Genomic DNA, 18,796 nt, shown 5'->3' with positions numbered 1-18,796 from the left:
ATATTTTTGACCCTCCTCGAAAGTAAAGCATTGTACGAACTGTAAATTATTTTGAATAACAAGACTGATAACAGGTAGAAAATATTTAGAGATGTTGCAAGGTTTGTTTACAGAATCACATGGTATTTGCAGAACAGAGGGGAATTGCCTGCTTTAGACTGCCACAGTTAACTAACCTCTTTAAATTGAATTGCCATTTCTGCAGTAGCAGATGCAAGCAACCCCAAAGATGCTATCTATTCTCATTGGCCTAGAGGAAATCTAAGAACTTGTCAGCTGTATTATCCTTCCACACTTTCCTCACTCTCCCCCTGCTTGTCTTCCATATTCTGATGACTGTTTATGAGCTCAGCTGTCATTCTTTGCACCAGGGAAAGATAGATGGGACACACCAACCCCAACCTAAGTGACCTTTGGATGTGACAAGATTTTTAGGTCAGTCCTGCTAAATGGAAGCCTTGGTGTATCGAGGCTCGCCTGAGGGTGAAATTTCCAGTGAATTTATTATCTCCCAATGCCCTTTGGACTGCTTCCCACCATCAAACACCATGGCAGCACTCGGAACAGGAAGAAATACATTAACTGGAATCTGATCGTTTTAAAAGGTTACAGCTGCCCAAATATAATTTAATTTCATACTTGCCCTTTGAGGGTTTGGTGTATATTTTCATTTTATGACTGCAAATGATAAAGCTCTTAAGATTCCAGGCAATAAAAAGGAAAGGGGGGAAAAAGTATTTTAAGGGTTAGAAGTCTATTCAGTTCATAGTCAATGAGCAAAGTGTCATATCAGCTTTTTTAAAAATCTAACATGTCTTCACTTTTTATAGTACTCATTCCTTTCCGCACTTGACCATGAACAACAATACCTCCTAGTGAAATCAAACCTGTAATGCCACCCAATGTGATACGAAAAGAACATCTGACATGCAACCTATGTCCTACATACATTAAGGACCAGATTCAGAGCAGCAGCTAAAGAGAACTGCAATGGGATTAAGCGAATGTGAACTGATACAAAAAGAAACAGTCAATCAATCAGGCCTAAAATATGCTTAAATTTAAACATAGCACTTTTTAACTAGAAAGGCTTTGTCTCATTTTTGAATCTCTTCTTTAACTTTTGCTGTCTGAGCTCTGATCATTTACCCATGCCAACACAGTATCATAAAAGTCAGGGTACCAAACACTGGTCTGGGGGTAGCACTCAATTTAGTTAGTCTCATATCCAGGCAATGGTAATAATCTAATGCAAGAGTATATGGGGTATGGCATCCTAGTACACAATACACAATGCTAGGAAATTATACTAGTTATCTCCTTTTCCCTTCTGAAAGAGAAGCAAGCACCACACACCCAAGCACAAGCTACCACATGAACGTAACAGCCTTGGCTAGAGGCAGGAAGTGTGGAGTACTCACATCTTTCAATGCAGCCTCTGAAAACTGAGTTACAAAATGAACACCACCTTGCAATCAGACATCCTGACACAATCGTGATGATTGTTTCCTTTCCACAAAATAACCACAGGAAAAACAGAAAAGCTATGGAAAGGAGAAAGATAAAGTGTGAATGTTGCATATCTTATTTTCAAACCCTCCATAAGAAAGTAATTACTGTTGGCTTTCCAAATCCTTTTGGGCCACTTTAAATAACTTTCCCAAATAAACACTGATACACACTGTCCAAGTTACTTTTGCCACCAATATATCACACTAGCATATAGCAAGAAGCAAAGCTGCCATGATAAGGGAGTAGGATGAGTAGAGTTGATTAGCCTAACAGGAACTGTATTCTAAAGCAGCTATTGGTGACACTACCAGGACAGCAAGCTGAAAGTAAGTTATGTGTGTGACATGAGCAGTGCCAGGGAAAGAGGCATTAGGCACAGGAAGTTCCCTTCAAACACCAGAAATCCCTTCTTTGCTGTGTGGGTAATGGAACAGGGACACAGGTTACCAGAGACACTGCAGTCTCTACCTTGGAGTCCTTCAAAAGCTGCCTGGATGTGGGCCTGGGCACCCTGCTCTGGGAGTCACAGATTGGGCAAAGATTGGAGCAGGTGGACCCAGGTGTCTCTGGCAATCTCAGTTCTGGGATTCTGTGATATGACACACTGCTTCCCAGTAAGCCCCAGGTCTACAAATAAGTATCAGAATATAGAGCAAATAGCATTGTAGCACCACTGTGAAGAAAGTAAGTGATACTTAAGGCCAGCTTAATTTACTACAAGTACAAAATGTGTCTATTAGAATTTCAGAAGTTCAGGGTTTAACTGTAAAATCAACATCAGAGATGGAATAGGACTTAAGTCATGTTCTTTTGCCAAATTCAACTAGATCCATTTGGTCTCTTTAATGAAATAAATATGCTGCTGTATTTTATGGTAATGGCCCAAAATACTTTAATAACACTATCACAAGCTGTAATGTTTTGGTGCATTAACAGAGAACACACTGTTATAATTTGTAAAGAGTATTTTGAGCCATGAAAGGGAAAAGAAAAATTAGGAAAAGAAGGAAGGGTTTTGTTGCCAGATGTTATTTTTACACTGTACTGTGGAGAGAAGTGTAAGTTGAAGAGTGGATGCTTTGCCTTTGGAAGGGCAGTGGTGATGCTGGTCTTACCGCGCATGCTGCGTCCCCCAGCACAGTATCTATGGGGATGCAGATAGGGACTCTGTTTATCAGACCCCTGAGTGCAATGCGGGAGATAGGAACCTCCCCGCAAGACATCCCACATCTCCAATGGATTATCCTCATTCCCTTATATACAAACCAACAGTCCTGATCTTGTTAGGGAGAAATTAATCCTGTACCTCTATGAAGGAGCTGAAAAGGAAGTATTACTTCTCGGAAAGGGTAGTCAGGCAATGGAATGCACTGCCCAGGGAGGTGGTGGAGTCACCGACCATGGGAGTGTTCAAGAAACATTTGGATGTTGTGTCGATGAATATGATTTAGCTGGGAAGTATTGGTAATGGTTGGACTAGATGATCTTCTAGGTCTTTTCCAACCTTGATAATTCTCTGTGATTCTGTGTGTGTGAAAAAAGCCACAAAACAACAGCTCCCAGACAGAATATGATTCCCTCCAGCTGCCCTGGACAGACCTTTTTTTTTTTTTCCCTTCCTGTTCTGTTGAAATTAGCATTGTATCATTATCAAAGTTCCTCCCAGCTTAGAAATGCACAGTGGCTTTTTGTGCTTTTCTTTCCTGTACACCTGCTTTTTTTTTTTTTTTTTTTTTAATTTTGCTTTGTTTAATTTATATATTAGCCCAATTTAGTTTTTAGTACAATAAGGAAAGACGACTCAAGAAGTCGCTTGTGCTGACAGACCTGAACTTGATTATTCTAGAGTCTTTAAACCTCTGAGATGACTTAGCAAATTTCCAGTATGTTTCTGGCTGGGTAGGTTATCCATGTGACTGGCCTCTATGGCTAAGAGGTTTAGGTATGCAAATCCTTTAGTCTGCAATACTTTTCTCCTTAGCTATCAATGAACGGACAGGAAAAGAAACAGACAATAGGCAAAAACAGCAAGCAAGTAAATCAGCTCTGCAAAGTGGAAGCTAGTCTAGGAATCAGACCCGAAATCAAGAGCTTGTGTGGTTTACAAACACAAACGCTTGCCTTGTGGACCAGTAGGATCTACAGACCCTGTTGCCTCAAAATTACCATGTTCAGAATGACCTTACAGAATTCGCTGAAGGAAGAAACACTAAGCACCTCTGAAAAAAGTAAAGGAATTTGAGGAAACTGAGCCTAAGTATTGGGGAAATAAATGCACTCCGACCTGCCCTCAGGAACAGCTTTTCACTATCCAGGCACACCAGAACAAATAGGTTAAACACTGAAAGTTCCATCTCCAAATACTATGATGCCTGCTACAGAGATAAGTTCAGTTGTTGACTTTGGAAAGAAAACAATCAGAACAAGTATCTTGACCTTCATGTTTTGTTGTCTAATGCACAGATCCATAGTCTACAGTTACTAGATATGTCACAAACTCAAACTGCTCCTAGTATTAACTTCTATCCATAAGAGATGCTGAAATATCCTCACTGGTAATTGCTAGCCATGGAAAGGAATCAGATGCAAGAAAAACAGCATAAGAGTCCAAGAACTTTTAATGGATTGCACTGTCATTGTTGTTTGCAATTTATCAGAAATAATCTGTCTATAAATTTACTATGCTGTTTGTATGTTTCTATCACATTCTGCCTTGTCAATTTGAAATGACCTACAATACCAGAGAAAAAAGAGCCATCACAAATTAGATAGAAAGAGGACATAAAACCAAATTCTTACATGTTTATATGTATATATCAACCTGCACCTAACAGCACACTGTGCCGTAAGACCTAGGTACATATAAAAAGCAAGACTTCAAGAGAGAACTTCTTCCTGGGTTAACTTTTAGAATGCATAAAAAGTAGTTTGCTGATCTGAGGACACAAAAGAGTGAGTTAGCTTTCTGTAAGTCTGCTTTTCCCACTGTTGCTATTTGTTATTGGTAGCATTATTCTGCAAGCTTTGAAGAGTGTTCATGTGAGTGATCTGCGGTTTTCCTGTCTGTTTGTCTGTCATAAGGTTCTGCTGAGACACTGTAAATACACACAGTTAGAAAAGCTCAGTGTGAAGACAAAAAGTCCAAAAATAACCTGAAAAAGTTTATTAGTCTGAGTGCAGCTTTCATGTTTTATAGGAGGCCTACATAGCCCCCAGTTTGTGGTTTCAGAGCAAGTACCCCCAGCCAGCCAAACCCCACTCAGTGTGGCTTTGCATTCCTCCCCCTGCACAGACAGTTTGCTCAGGATTATACAATCTTATTTGCATGATTATATAATCTCCTTTTCAGCAACATCCCTCTGAACAGCAAACAACATAATAGGAAAACCAGTAGTGTAAGCCAACTGTTTCAAAACCCAGCGTCTGGAATGTGCAAAGGGCGCAAAGTAGGAAAAAAATTAAAAAGAAATGGTTTTTTGGGTTTTGTTTCCAGATTTTTAATCCAGACCTTTCCACGGAGAATGAATTCAAAAAGAATGCTACCCACCACTGAACACTGCACTCAGTAAAACACAAACACTTCACAAGTTTGTTCTGTTGTCACTGTATGGTCACAGTTTGTATGTTATCCCAAGGTGTATAAATGAAGTTTGCTATTCCCTCTTTCTCAAATCTGGGGCACTGTGAGACACTTCTCAGCTTTTCCCCTGGTCTAAGGCTCTGGCAGTCAGGTGTCATTGCCTTTGCTGCTGGATCCTACACAGGTTTTGTCCTGTGGCTTGTTGAGCCCACACCTCTAACGGCAACACTCCAACCCACCAAAGTCCCAGTTATTTCACATGGAAGAATAAATGAAGCTTCATCTGACCTATATGCCTCCATTCCTTGAGCTTTCTCTCCTTTCAAATACTTCAGATGTTGTCCTAGACAGGACGCCGTGTAAAGTGAAGCCTGTCATATTCCACTGTGTAGACAGCCTCCTCTGCAGGGTGCTAAAACTACTTATGATGTCACTTCAGCAATATTCATTTAAAATTAATGCCTTATAAATAATCAAGGAGTAATCTGCTTCTGTCTGTCAGTCTAACCCCAAAAAGAAAGAAGTGTAACGATTTTACAAGAGAAAAGAAATTAAGGATGACCTGACCTTGCAAGTATGCTTGCCAGACAGTTACGCACGCTTTCTTGCCTGACCTATTTTTCCCTGCTCACACCACAGAGACATTTCAAACAAATGGCCAGCAATTTAGGCTGCTTAATACACAGGAGTTGCTACCCAAACACTACAGTTGGGCACCTTAATGCCTTTGCCAGGTTTCCAAAAGTTTTTAGTCTCTCTTTTCAAGTTGAAACAGAGCTCTATTTATCAGTCCATAAAGGACTATGTCATATGGTCACATTTTTCCACTCTTTTCCAGAAATTAGTGTACTGTGTGGTTATCACGGCCTAATATTTAGTTGTGGATCACAGGGTGTGAATGGACTGTGTGAAGAAAAATACTGAAAACATACACCTAATACACACACACTGCAGGCATACTAGATGTTTTAGTTATAACACAAACATAAGGAATAATGTACAGTTAATGAAAGTACTTATAGCTTAAGTAAGCCTGCTTACAGCCTAAGTTTCAATGCTGGAATACTTTCAACCTGATTTTGAAAGCTGCTCAAAACTATTGCCTGTTAAATTCCCATCGGATTTAAAGAACATCTGCTTCCCACTAGAAGAATCAGTCTGTACCAGTTTTCAAGATGGTAAATGCATCACCTGTTGTATGAGCTATTTAGTACCTGTGATTTTCAGCCTTTTTGGTTTGAGACCTCCACAATCTCAGAGGAGTCAAGGACCAATGTAACATGACATAAAAGCCTATTTACAACAGGTTAACTTTTCTGAGTCACCTTTCAGACCCATTAAAATTATTTAATGGCCCCCTAGCAGAAAAACACTGAATTATACTATTATGAGACAATTAAGGTCACTGTAAGAAAAAGGTACGGAAATAGCCATCTTTTGCCAGTTCACAGAAGTCAAGGAGATAAGAGAAAGCTTGAAGCAGAGAAAGACAAAAGAAAATCATTCCCCCCCCCCCAGCAGATAAGGAGAAAGAAAAATAGAATAAATGCGTGCATATTGAAAATGAGGCAAAGGGATGGGGTTCTGCACGCAGGGCCTTATATGGAAAGAGACAACAGGAATCCGAAGGCTAGTAAATATGAAATAACATGGAAAAGACACAGCTTGTGCTATTTCCATTGTCCAAATGTCAAACTCCTTCTGGGAAGCCAGGGTGGGGTGGAATGGGGGGAGGAGGAGTAATAGCTTTATGAGCATCTTGTAACAGGTTCTTCCTAAAGGGGATTTCTTGAAAACTGCTAGGCTCTGATGCTAGCCCATATGTGCTCAGGAAAGTCAGAGAAAACGCTGGCTGCACTTTTTCCAGGCCTATTTGCATATGTTCTTTAGTATGCAGAATGTCTCTGTATGTAATTGAATTGTTGTTTTTGCCTCTATTAATACATATGCAAATGAGTCACTACTGCAGCTGTGCTGTATTAATCATATGTGTGCTTCTGTCTGTCTGCCCTGCAGGCTCAGGGTCGGAGGGAGGGGGAAGAGGGAATTCAGTCTCTAACCTACAAGAAAACTCACTCATGCAGACAGAGGTCTGCTAGCAAACAGCAGGCCTGAGTTACAACCAAAAGGAAGACACGCTGGTCATTTTTCAGTCTTTTTCATATTTCACAGATATGGATAGAATCTGAAAGTTATACAAAAAGGACTGTTAATCTAGATAAAATGAATAAGCCATCACAGCTAATTCTTTCCCCTGGAGGGCTGAGGAGGGAGTTAAAATCTGACAACCCACAGAGTAGTCATGATATTGTTTTACCATGTGTATTTACTGCCTGTAAGTGTTCACTGTGCATATGTTCAGACGCTCACAGTGCACAGTAAATGACAAAGCCTTTATAGAGTCTTTGTACACCAGGGCTGTTCCAAAAGTAATACCTCCTACTTTATTATGTTGCCACACAACATCAGAGTTGGATGACAGTGGTAGGTCAGCAGAGGTTGAACCTTCCCACCAGTATTCTACTACATTTTGTTGCTGTGTGACAGACGGCAGCAGAGGGGCAGTCGGACAAAATCACATCTGACATGGAAGTGAGGATGAAGTAAAGGTGTGGTACTGAATTCCTCCACATGGAAAAAATGACACCCAGTGACATCCACTGATGCTTGCTGAATGTTTCTGGAAACCAAATGGTGGATGTGAGCATAGTGACCTGGTGGGTGGTACATTTCAACAGTGGCAACAGCCACAGCGGGTCTCCTCTACTGGTGCAAATGCAGCTCTTGTTCAATGCTGGCAAAAATGCACAGCTAGTGGTAGGGACTATGTTGCAAAACACTGTCTTGTAGCTGAGAATTTGCTCTATCAAATAGCATTATTGTGCTCTTTGTATCTGTTTTAGCTTCCATGGAAATGAATACAACCCATTACTTTCAGAACAAACTATGTACATTCTTTCATAAAGGTTGCCTTTCAGAAACTGGTTGGATTCTGATGTGATCAAGATTTCCATTTAAATCCATTCTGACAGAATACATTGACTTTTCCTGTAAAATTTGTATATATCAAAGGCAAGTATGGAGTATTAGATGTACAAAGTACATTTTTTCTACCATGAAGACTACTTATTTAAGCTGGCATGTTTTGTGTTTAATACTTTATACATTCTATCACAGTCCCTAGCACTGAGTAAGTATCCTAAGAGTGAGGACTAGTTGCATCCCGGTGTTGTGAGTCATGCCTTTGAGTTAACTGGGAGGAACTTTTCCATTTAAAAGCACAGGGATTCCTCACAAATACTCACTGACTATCAGTAGCTCCTCAGCCCAAACCACACAGAGATCTTCATCCAGTTTAGATGGCTGTAGCCTCACTTACACCAACAGCACTATGCTCCATTTCTCTGCCTGAAGAACTGGAAGTTGGTCTTCAGTAATCTCTTTTTTAAAAGGCCATTTGATTACTTATTTGAAGAACAAGTGGGCCACATATTCACTTACAAAGTCAGAAACTGAGGACAGAAGCTGGGAGTATAGAATCTGCATGAATGCAACAATTTAAAAAGCTATTTAAATGGGACACTCGATGAAAACATATATATCTTGTTTTATTACTCCTATCATTATCATAATTTGTGGTGGCCACCAAAGTAAGCTAATGGCAGATGGACGATTGCCATCTTTTGGTTATGCTAATGAGAAATAGTGTTTTTCATATACCTAGCTGTTTTTTTTTTCCCCAGATGTGGGTGCTCACACTGAAAACCTAATTCCACTTTTTTATGCTTAAGTGGATTGCATGAGTTTTATAATATTGTAATTAAACTGTACACTAATGATTCATTCCCTACAAATTAAGCCAGAGTTCTGTTAATGAAAACAGGTAAAATAGAAAAGCAAACACTGAAAGAATGCTGAAAAGCTTGTAAGGTGTTTAAAGTTAGATGTTGCCCAGAAAATAGAAGGAATAACTTTGCAGTGCTAGAAAGTGTTTTTACCTTCTTATAGACAAAAGCTGATTAAAGTAATAGCCCAAAGAGATCATGAATGTAGATTGCAGAGTAAATGAATAATAGATAAGTACTGCCATCCCTTTACTATGTTCAGCAGGGACGGTAATGGGACATCAGCCCTCTCTTCTCTATCAGAATTGATTCATATGATCCTGCGCAAACTGATCTGTGTGTCCCTGCTTGAGCAGGGGGTTGGTCTAGATGGCCTCCACAGGTCAGCTGAACTTCAGCCATTCTATGTTTTTGTGATAGGTCACTTCAGCTCTGGTAAGTTGGCTCCCCAGCATATGAGAGGAATTAAGCTTTCAGCATTCAGATGTATCACTACAGTTGTTTATAATACTTTTTTTTCAGGATTTTCTTTGACATATTTGAGCTCTTGTAATATTAGAAGGTCAAGTTTAATCCTGCCAAAACTGGTTATATCTACAGATTATAGTGAGAAATCAGAAAGAGATACGCAAAAAAAGGACAACTAATGTATGAAAATACAGTACCATCCCTTTAAAGCAAGAGGGGAAGATGTACCATCAGCAATATCTCAAATGAAACTTAAGGAGATAGTTCAGTGAAATAATCTGAACTGGCAAGTGGAGAAATGTAGCTCATCCCTGCAGTGGTGCAGAAGCCAAAAGGCAGCTAGCCTGGAAGAAAAAAATGGCATCTGACTGAGCAGGCAGTCTTCATGCTTCATTTTTGTTTCATAGGTAACAGATGTTTTATGTAATACTCATAAGACCACTGGAACAGTCTATCTTCCGATCACTCACTGTATACTTGTTAAATAGCTCTATAATTTCTGTTTCCTTCACGTGAAACAAATAAAGAAATCACAGATTATTATGTGGCCCTTAAGATATCCAAAGACAAAGTTTTAAAAAGGAAAATTCAGAAAGGATCAGACACCTCAGTAGCAGCAATGTGAACAACTCAGAGAAGCACACAAACATCAAATAGGTCTAATTCTTTCTGAAAATGTGGTCCAGACTATGTATGCTTAATCCCATTGAAATTCTGTCCTTGGTATGTGCATCTCCCCGTACCATTGAAAAGCCAAAGGAAAATAATAATAATAATAATAATAATAATAATAATAATAATAATAATAATAATAATAATAATAATAATTATAATAATAATAATAAATAATCTGAAGTATGTATATAGCAAAGAAAATGTAGGACAAAAATCTTGAAAGAATTTTTTCAGCTGTGCTTGAGGTTTAAATCTGTTCATCATCGTCATACAAATTGCTAAGAAGAATCGATCAGGATTCTTCAGAATTGTGACCCATCTAAAATTCACACCAGTAAACAGACACAAGCTTTTATTTAATTAAAAGAATCACAGAATGGCTTGCATTGGAAGGGACCTCAAAGACCATCTAATTCCACTGGCAGGCACACCCTCAACTAGATGAGAATGCCAAAAGCCCATCCACTCTGACTCTGAACAGCTCCAAGAATGGGACATCTATAGCTTCTCTGGGCAGCCTGTTCTTGTGCCTCATCACCCTCATAGTGAAGAATACCTTCTTTCTATATAATCTAAAAATACCTTTCTTTTTTTTTTTTTTTAATTTAAAAAGAGGTCTTGTCACTTCATTCCCAGATAGATTCCCTCATCTTTCTTGCAGCTTCCTTTATCCAAATAAAGACAGCTGTGGTCAAAATGTTGAACACAGCCACCAATAATCATGATTTCCAGTTTGTTTCATGCTAAGATGAAGAGGGGAAAAAAAAAGTCTGGATGCCCTCTAAACTTTTTGGGGTGTAATTTCCAAGAGCAGGAGTTTGAATAAAGTCTGTATTATATCAAGTTGCTCTATTCTTAATGAATACAAAATGTCTGTACAGTAACACTACTCTGGCAGTTGTCAGTATACCACCACCAGTATCTTTCAGTGCAGTACAGACAGCATTTGTATGACTGTCTACTAAACTGTTGTTGTCACTATCTCGCTGTCAAGTAAAAAATCTGGGAGATGTGAACTGTTTGCACACCCTCTGGTGCATACCCCTCTCAATTTTTAGATCAGGCTATCAGGTCCCATATTTTGTAAAGCTCAGAAAGCACCAAGGAACGTAATATTCTTAGGAAAAAAGCAAAAAAACAACTCACACCAGATATAATTTTACACTGAATTTTCGTTGACCTCTGGAAATGTCTGTTCATACTGAGTATGCTCGATACAAATGGTATTAATCAATTCAGTACTAACTTAATATTTACTTTGTGTAAAACTAGTCACTTGGTTTCTATGCTTACAGATATAAATGTCGATCATTGAGACAGGGAAATTTAATTCCCTCATCTGCTAAAAAACATCATGATCAGCTAAGGTATACAGCAGATCTTTTGATTTGTCAGTCTCATTCAGATTTATTTTTGTTCAACTTACACAAAATCATTGCATCACTCTTTAAGAACAAGGCCATATGGAATTTACAGGGGAGAAGGGAAATCGGCATCAGAAACCCACCTGCTAACCAAGAGGAATTTTATTGCAATGAGACTATCTTTTAAACTGACACTTTACAAAGTTTGGGACTGAACTTTATCACTGAAAAAAAGAAAGCTAAAAACCTTTTAATTTTTTTCAGAAAGATCTGTGTCATTAAATGTTGGAATGAATGAATGTGATGGGCTGATAGACAGCTTTTTATCACAGAAGATATTCAAACATGCATCATGTTAATTGCAGCTTCTCCAATATGGCTTCATCCAGCTCCTCCTTTCTTAACACCTAACAATGTAAGTTTTAGCTTCCATTCTTATTGAGTCATTAGCCTCTCTATGAATACTGAAAATGAAGGTAATCACATATGGCTAACTGTGGCAGATATCAGATGACAGAGTCTGTATACCCCGTGAGGGCTCAAAAGCAGCGAGAGAAATGGAGGGCTTCAGATTACAAACCTGTCAGTGGCAATCAACAGGGCATTTCAAAATGAGACATTACATTTTACCTGACAAAGGGTACCTTTGCCACAGGAAAACAATCAGATGTTAGCTGTTCTTCTATAAATATACTACGCATTTCATTTATAAGGTGAAAATTCAATTTTGACAACCGGGAATAGAAAAGTACTTCCTGTTGATTTCACAGTTTGCTACTAAAGCTAGGTCCTAACTTAAAATTCTCTAATGAAATAGCAGAGGTATGTTTATTATCACTATATAAATAAGCAGGAAAATTTCCTTGTTTTTGTCTCCACTAAGATCTTGTCACGTACCAAATTTTGCTGGGAGCAACAAAATGCCTATTGTGCCAGGTTCTTTGATCCCTTCTGAAAACTACTGCTTTTATATACAAAACATGAAAAGTAAGTGATAGGGAAGATAGAAAAAGAAGAAAAGAAGGAACATTGTGTTTTTCTGACCTTCTACTGTCAGATGACCAGAGGACAAAGTGTTTGTAGGGAACACTACGGTTATATATAATATACGTGAATTTCTGAAGTAAGAAGAGATCCTCTTGGAAAGAGACTGTAATGGCTACACATTCACTCATACTACTTATAGGTGGCTCTGGATTATGACAAACATCCTGAAGAAACAACCACTAAAAACCAAAACTGAATTTGAACAGAATTTGGAAAGCACAATGCTTTAGGGCTAGCAGCTACATTCTGCATCAGAAAAGCTTCTCAAATGAGGTCAAAATAATCTTCACATGATTTTCCCTCAGATTCAGATCCACTCATGTTAGAAAGGGAGAAAGTCCATTCTGAATGTTTTATCGTAAAACCCTTATCAAAACGCATGCTGTCTAACTCTTTCAAATGGCACCAGAAATGAAGAGGCACATTCAATTAGTTTATAGTGACAGCTAAAATCACTGTCAGACATGAGGAAGTATGACTGGATTATTTTTTGTACCATATTCACAACCTCAAAGATCAAACATCAAAGGGATCTACAGTTAGTACTCTGAACCTCTCAGCCTGCCTAGCTACCAAAACTTTCCCTCCAGTTCCAGACTAAATAACACGTAGTAAAAAAAACACAGGTTACTTTGGTCAATACTTTCCTTTTAATATTCTCATTTACACAGAAACACAAAGCCTATGAGGTTTTCAAATTCTTCACAACCTGAACTCATCTTAAGATATTTATGAAGTCAGTAACATTTACACACAGCCAACTTTTTATAAGGAAACTATTACTGTGACAAAGCTCATTTTATTCCGAATGCTTCAGCCTGCCACATGCAGAGATACAGCCCAAAGCTGGTCCTGAAATGAAAGTATACAATCCTCCAAACTTACTGGATCACTGATGCATTCTTTTATGAGTAGACTGAATGACTGCATAAATGAGGAGAATTAAACTCTATTCTCTTTTTTCTCATTCCTAACTAGCTTTATTTTTTGTTTTCACTTTTTCCTTCATGTTTTCATTTTCTATATGTGTGCTCATGTGTGTTTGGCTGTTGTAAGCACATTATCGATACTGACATTACTTCTCAAAATTCTTCTCAGAGGGTTGACTTTTATGGCTCCCATGATTCTTAAGCCGCCTACGGTATTTGTAACTCACAGAATCAGAAGCTAACACATAGACAGTGTAGCTTTTCATACAAAGGCACAATAGGAATGAATGTATTAACCTCTGGTGCATGGAATGTGTCAGCTTACACACTGGCAGCTATTTCTGTGAAACTCTGCTAACTTCCGCTGCCTGTGTTAAAATAAAATAAAATCTTCCCCAGAATTATGTCCTATGCCCTCACATGCTGGTTGAACAACTAAAATATCTGATGTCATAGAGAGCCTGCTTCATACAAATGCTGGCCAAACTGAGTTTGAGAAGGCATTTTGCATGCACTGTTTATAAATGTAGAGCATTTCCTAGTAGGTATAAAGCTCTGTGTTTCATGTGACTTGGCAAATAAACATAAGTAGGGAAACGAATTAGCAATTGAGAGTGTGTGGATTTTTTTCTTTGTTTTGTTTTTATAAATGAGTGCCAATCAGGACTGTGCAGGACTAAAGATTATTTGAATCCTAATTTCATTTTAGTCTCCAATTTTCACTATGATCGTCCTACCAGCGAAGCAGATGTGCAGAGATGGACATCAAATTTTCTTAGTTCCAAGAGTTGGAGGACTGATCAGAAACAGCTGAGGAATATCTGCACCACCGAGGCACGTGGACAGCACACTAATAACTCCAAAATTTAGAGCAATATTGGGAGGTATAAATCCTACACATCCAGACAACATAGTTAAAAAGAAATAAAATTCTTAAGTATTCTTCCACCTGCTCTAAAACTGCCTATGTTAAAATAGCATAATTGATAATTATATGTACGATAGCAGTTCCCAAAACATGATGGGCCCATGAAATGTGCCGGGAGGGGCCAGATGTTGCACTGAGGGCTTACAGATTAAAATGCCATAATCTTGCTAAGTGACTTTTAAGCAGTTTAAAAGTGCTCATCAGGACGGAGCTTTTCTTTGGCATAGTGCAAGTCTACACCCAGCTGGGCTGCACAACCCATCCCAAAACAATCTGATGGACACCAACTTAACCACAGTTAGATTGGCGGTAACAATACAAAAAGGTAACAAAAAGTTCCATGACAGTGAAAGGAAAATGACCGTGGGCTGACAGTTGTTTTGTCTCTGATGGAAATTCTGCATGGAAAGCATGGCCCAGCAGCCCTGCTTACGCCACATACAGCCCACCTGCGGCCTGCTGCCACTTACCTGCAGTTGGAGCGGGCCTAGGCCTGGTGTTGCTGCGGCAGCAGCTGCCATGGTAGTCGGGATCAGCTGAACAGGGTAGGGGTCACCTAAGTAAGAGAATAATAGAGGCGTCAGCACCTTTTATCTGCTCTCCACCTGCAAATTAAAGTCCTGCATTCACTCCTTCCAAAAGCCTTCTTTTGTGTGCCTTGTTGAGGCCTAATGAAAAGCTCTATTGTGCAGCCTTTTACTAACACTCTTTTCACAATTCTGGCTGAGAGAGGAATGTGAATAAAAGGCACAAGCAATTAAGGCGGAAACCTCATCCTTTTTCATGATGTATTTAGGGAAATGGAAAAAAAAAAAGTGCACATTGATCAGAAGGCTGCACTTCAAAAAAAGAAAAAGAAAAAGAAAAAAAAAAAAAGAGGGAAGAAAGAAAGAAGATGGGGTGGAAGAGAAGGAAAGGAAAACAGTACAACCTTGATAAGATCACAGCATTAGAAGGGGACAAATTTACAAGCTTGTCTGCAATATGGAGTTAACCAAACTCTGGTCACTGTTAGTAAACTGAGCCCCACACAGATCAGGAGCGGCACTCCGCTCAGTAAAGGCTTTGCTTTTAGGTGAGAAAAAAAAACCTTGCTTTGCACTTTCAGGGTTTGATCCTGTAACAGGAAAAAGCATCAGAGGCAAGCCCCTGAAATCCCCGCACCAACTCCACCCCATGACTTGTGATTCAGTTTTGCTTCTGAAAGAAATCTGTTTCAGCTTAGTAAGGGCTGTGTTGTGCAGCAAGAGATAAAGGGCTCCATAAAGGCTGATGAAAAAGGTGCAGGCGTTTATAAAGGAGAATCATAATGAGATGGCAAAAGTTTAGATGGTGACAGGCATTTTTTAATGTTATGGAGCATTCACTTTCGGTCGCTCACTCATCTGATTCTTTCAAATAAACTTTTTACTAGCTCCTCAACAAATCTATTAAGAAAACTGGTAAAAAACAATAATAAAAAAACATTTAGAAAGCTGCATGCATTATATCGCTTCTCCAAGTGATAAAATGATTGTTTCCACACAAATAAGGATCAACAGAGCCCTTCTCTTTGTCTCTATTATGTTCTGTTAGCATGTCTGATTCCTGCAACACTAAAAAAGCTTCTTGAATTGAGAAAAAGTGAAGATGCTTTGTCAAGAAAATCTAGCTAAATGTTTCAGCATGTTTTATAGAGGTAGTTTAAAAGTTCTCCTCATTTTTATTTAAGTGAAACATAATGTGGAAAAAAATTAAGAAGGTGATGCAGGCTGTTCTGTACAATAGTCATTAGCAGTTACTGAATGGAAGCTATAACAGTATCAAGCCTAAGTTATAGGGAGCAGAAAACAAAAGGAAAGAAATATATCTCATGTTTGAAAAATGTTAGAAATAATGTGTGCTGGTGTATACTTCTTCAGGAAAAATGCTATTATTTTCTCCCTTTCATAACACTATGCTCTTTACAGAAGTCTTTTCATTCATGGATTCCTATCTCCTGCTACCAATTAAAAACCACAACTTCTAGAGATGGAGGTACAGAAAAAGAACTGGACTGGGACAGTGTTTTAATAGATACTTAACTACAAGCATGTATACTTATATGTAAGAATGGCTTAAATAATGCTTTGCTGACTGAAGACTCATGGTCTTTTTCAAGGATAGGAAGGCAAGTAACAGGAATCCAAAGTTCAACACAGGCACCTTCATTCACAAATGTCCCTGGCGCCAACACCATGCCATACTTCTGTGTTTATTTATTACTAATGGACACAGATTTCCTGATTTGTGGTGTGCTTTTTTTTTTTAGATTGTTTGTTGTTTTGTTTTTTTTTCCCCCTTTTGATTATTCTACCCTTCCCTTTGGCTTTAACTGAGTTGTACACTTTCCACTTCATATCGTGGATTGAATGAAACATTTCTCTGACATGAAATTTTCTTGAGAGTTATCCTGTGACCCAAGCCTTGATGCAATGATGTGAAGACATGGAGAAGAAACAGGTGGAGATTCAAGACTTAGAGTGAATGATGTTCAACTGCTTCCACACCACTAGTAGCTCAAAGGCTAATCCAAATATCATTCTGAAAGGCTCCTCTCTACATGAGGACATTTTGTTAAAGTACAAGTCATAGAAGAATATGACATGATTACTTTCTTAATTGCAAAAAGAACAAGGGAAATGATGCTCACTAGAATATTATCTCACAGTAAAAATTTCAGTTACAAATAATATATATTAAAACATAGATATTAAAAGATTAGCTTCCACGTGCTGTCTCACATTCCTCATTTCTCCACACATCTATATAAGCCTCATCCCACCCTCCCACAATCTCATGCACAATTCATAAATCCCACTATTCCCAACTCCCTGAACAGCCAGGCAGATTCGCATACCCTAATCTGCTGTGGTATTTCCTATCCTTTTGGGTTTGTTTGGTAGACGTATCAGCTCATGAGAGAAGAACATACTAAAGACCATGCAACCATGCACATACGCTCAGAACCACTGGCTTTGGCGGCTTAGGGAATGCCTCTGGGACTCCTAAAAGACTAATCTAGGAAGTACGCCCCTATTGCACCAATGTGTGCTTATGTAGAAATCATAGAATGGTTTGGGTTGGAAAGAACCTCAACTATCATGTAGTTCCAACCCCACTGCCACAGGCAGGGCTGCCAACTGTTAGATCAAGCACACAGAATCACAGAGTATAGTTTCTCAGAAGTATAATTCCAAAGAAAAAACTCAAATTCATCCTAAAACTAAACTGTACAGAGTTAGGCTCTCCTGTCTATCGCATAGATTGTTTGTCACTTCACTCTTTAATGGGTTTTAAATATTTCTGGTGCTCCAAAATCTTTTTAACTAACAAAACCATAAACCAAATCTGAATGGCTTCTGTTGCCCATTATGAATATTATTAAAAAAAACCACTATAATTATGCTTTGGTAACATCCTCTGCTATCTCGTGCTTATCTTTAGCAATTGTTCTTATGAAGAGAAGAACACCCCATCTGTGCTTCAATTTTTTTACAAGTGCAACTTGTGCACAGCACATTCCCATCACTGCTCCCACAATCCAGATATCACAGCAGCAGCAATGGAGCTGGAACAAGGCCCAGTGATGAGCAGAGGCACCATCAGGGTTTGTGCTCCACTCTGTTTGCCTTCTAACAAAGATCATCTCTGTCCAGAAGAGCTTACCATCCACAAGAGACAAAACACAAAACAGTGAAAAATATGCTTAAATGCTGTGCCTTGCCTGACATCATGAAATACCCAGTGGAAATCCCACTGGTAACTTGTCAGCGAGTGCCCTTCCCAGGGAAGGAGCCAGGCCCTATATCAAAATGGGGGCCAAGCATTCAAAGATATCACATAATGCTGGAGAGTCACATCTTCTCAATGTACTAAGACTTCAGGTCTCCTCTAATAAATATATCTGCATGTTCTCTGCCACCACTCTAAAACAAGACACTTCTTTTGAAGTCCTTAAATGTATTTCCATATCATACGCATTTTTGTCTGGGCAGTTGTAGTTTATTTCTAAGTCTGGGAAACATGCTTAACTATTTGCTTAATAATTTGGTAAATATCTTATTTTTACATTTATGAAAGCGCTAAGCTGTGTTTTTTTTTCCCCAAGCTCTGGGAATTCATCAGGAATGTGAGGCAAGACATGCAGTTATTAGAAATACCTCTTTCCCAAGCCATTCACAATCTTTTATCACTGGAAAGATCAATAAATTCTCAAACAACTATATTACGTTTCAGTTCACAAAATTCTCTGTTAATACACTATACACACTGGCAGGAGTGCACCATTCTGAATCTTTCAGAATCAGAATGAACATTCAGTGCATTTATTTCACATTCCCTCTTTTATTAAGAGTGGCCTTTTCTTATGAACAAAGCACAGAGAGTTTTGTTGTTGTTTTTTCCTTTATGGTAAAGTCTGGAGCTGG

The 18,796-nt window shown here is 38.7% G+C and overlaps 1 protein-coding gene across 14 annotated transcripts in view; it reads right to left on the bottom strand.

The window, feature by feature from the left end:
• Positions 1-18,796, bottom strand: part of SOX5 (SRY-box transcription factor 5) — a 628,709-nt gene that overhangs the window by 71,491 nt on the left and 538,422 nt on the right. For all 14 annotated transcript variants that reach the window (XM_015868603.2, XM_015868595.2, XM_015868586.2 and 11 more), the window contains one exon: positions 14,819-14,904. In XM_015868603.2, coding sequence (XP_015724089.1) covers positions 14,819-14,904 — 86 coding nt within the window. The remainder of the gene's footprint in view (positions 1-14,818; positions 14,905-18,796) is intronic.

Source organism: Coturnix japonica, chromosome 1, assembly GCF_001577835.2.
Source record: "Coturnix japonica isolate 7356 chromosome 1, Coturnix japonica 2.1, whole genome shotgun sequence".
NCBI lineage: Eukaryota > Metazoa > Chordata > Aves > Galliformes > Phasianidae > Coturnix > Coturnix japonica.
Note: the sequence above shows the minus strand (reverse complement) of the source record. Positions and strands in the feature narration are given on the sequence as shown.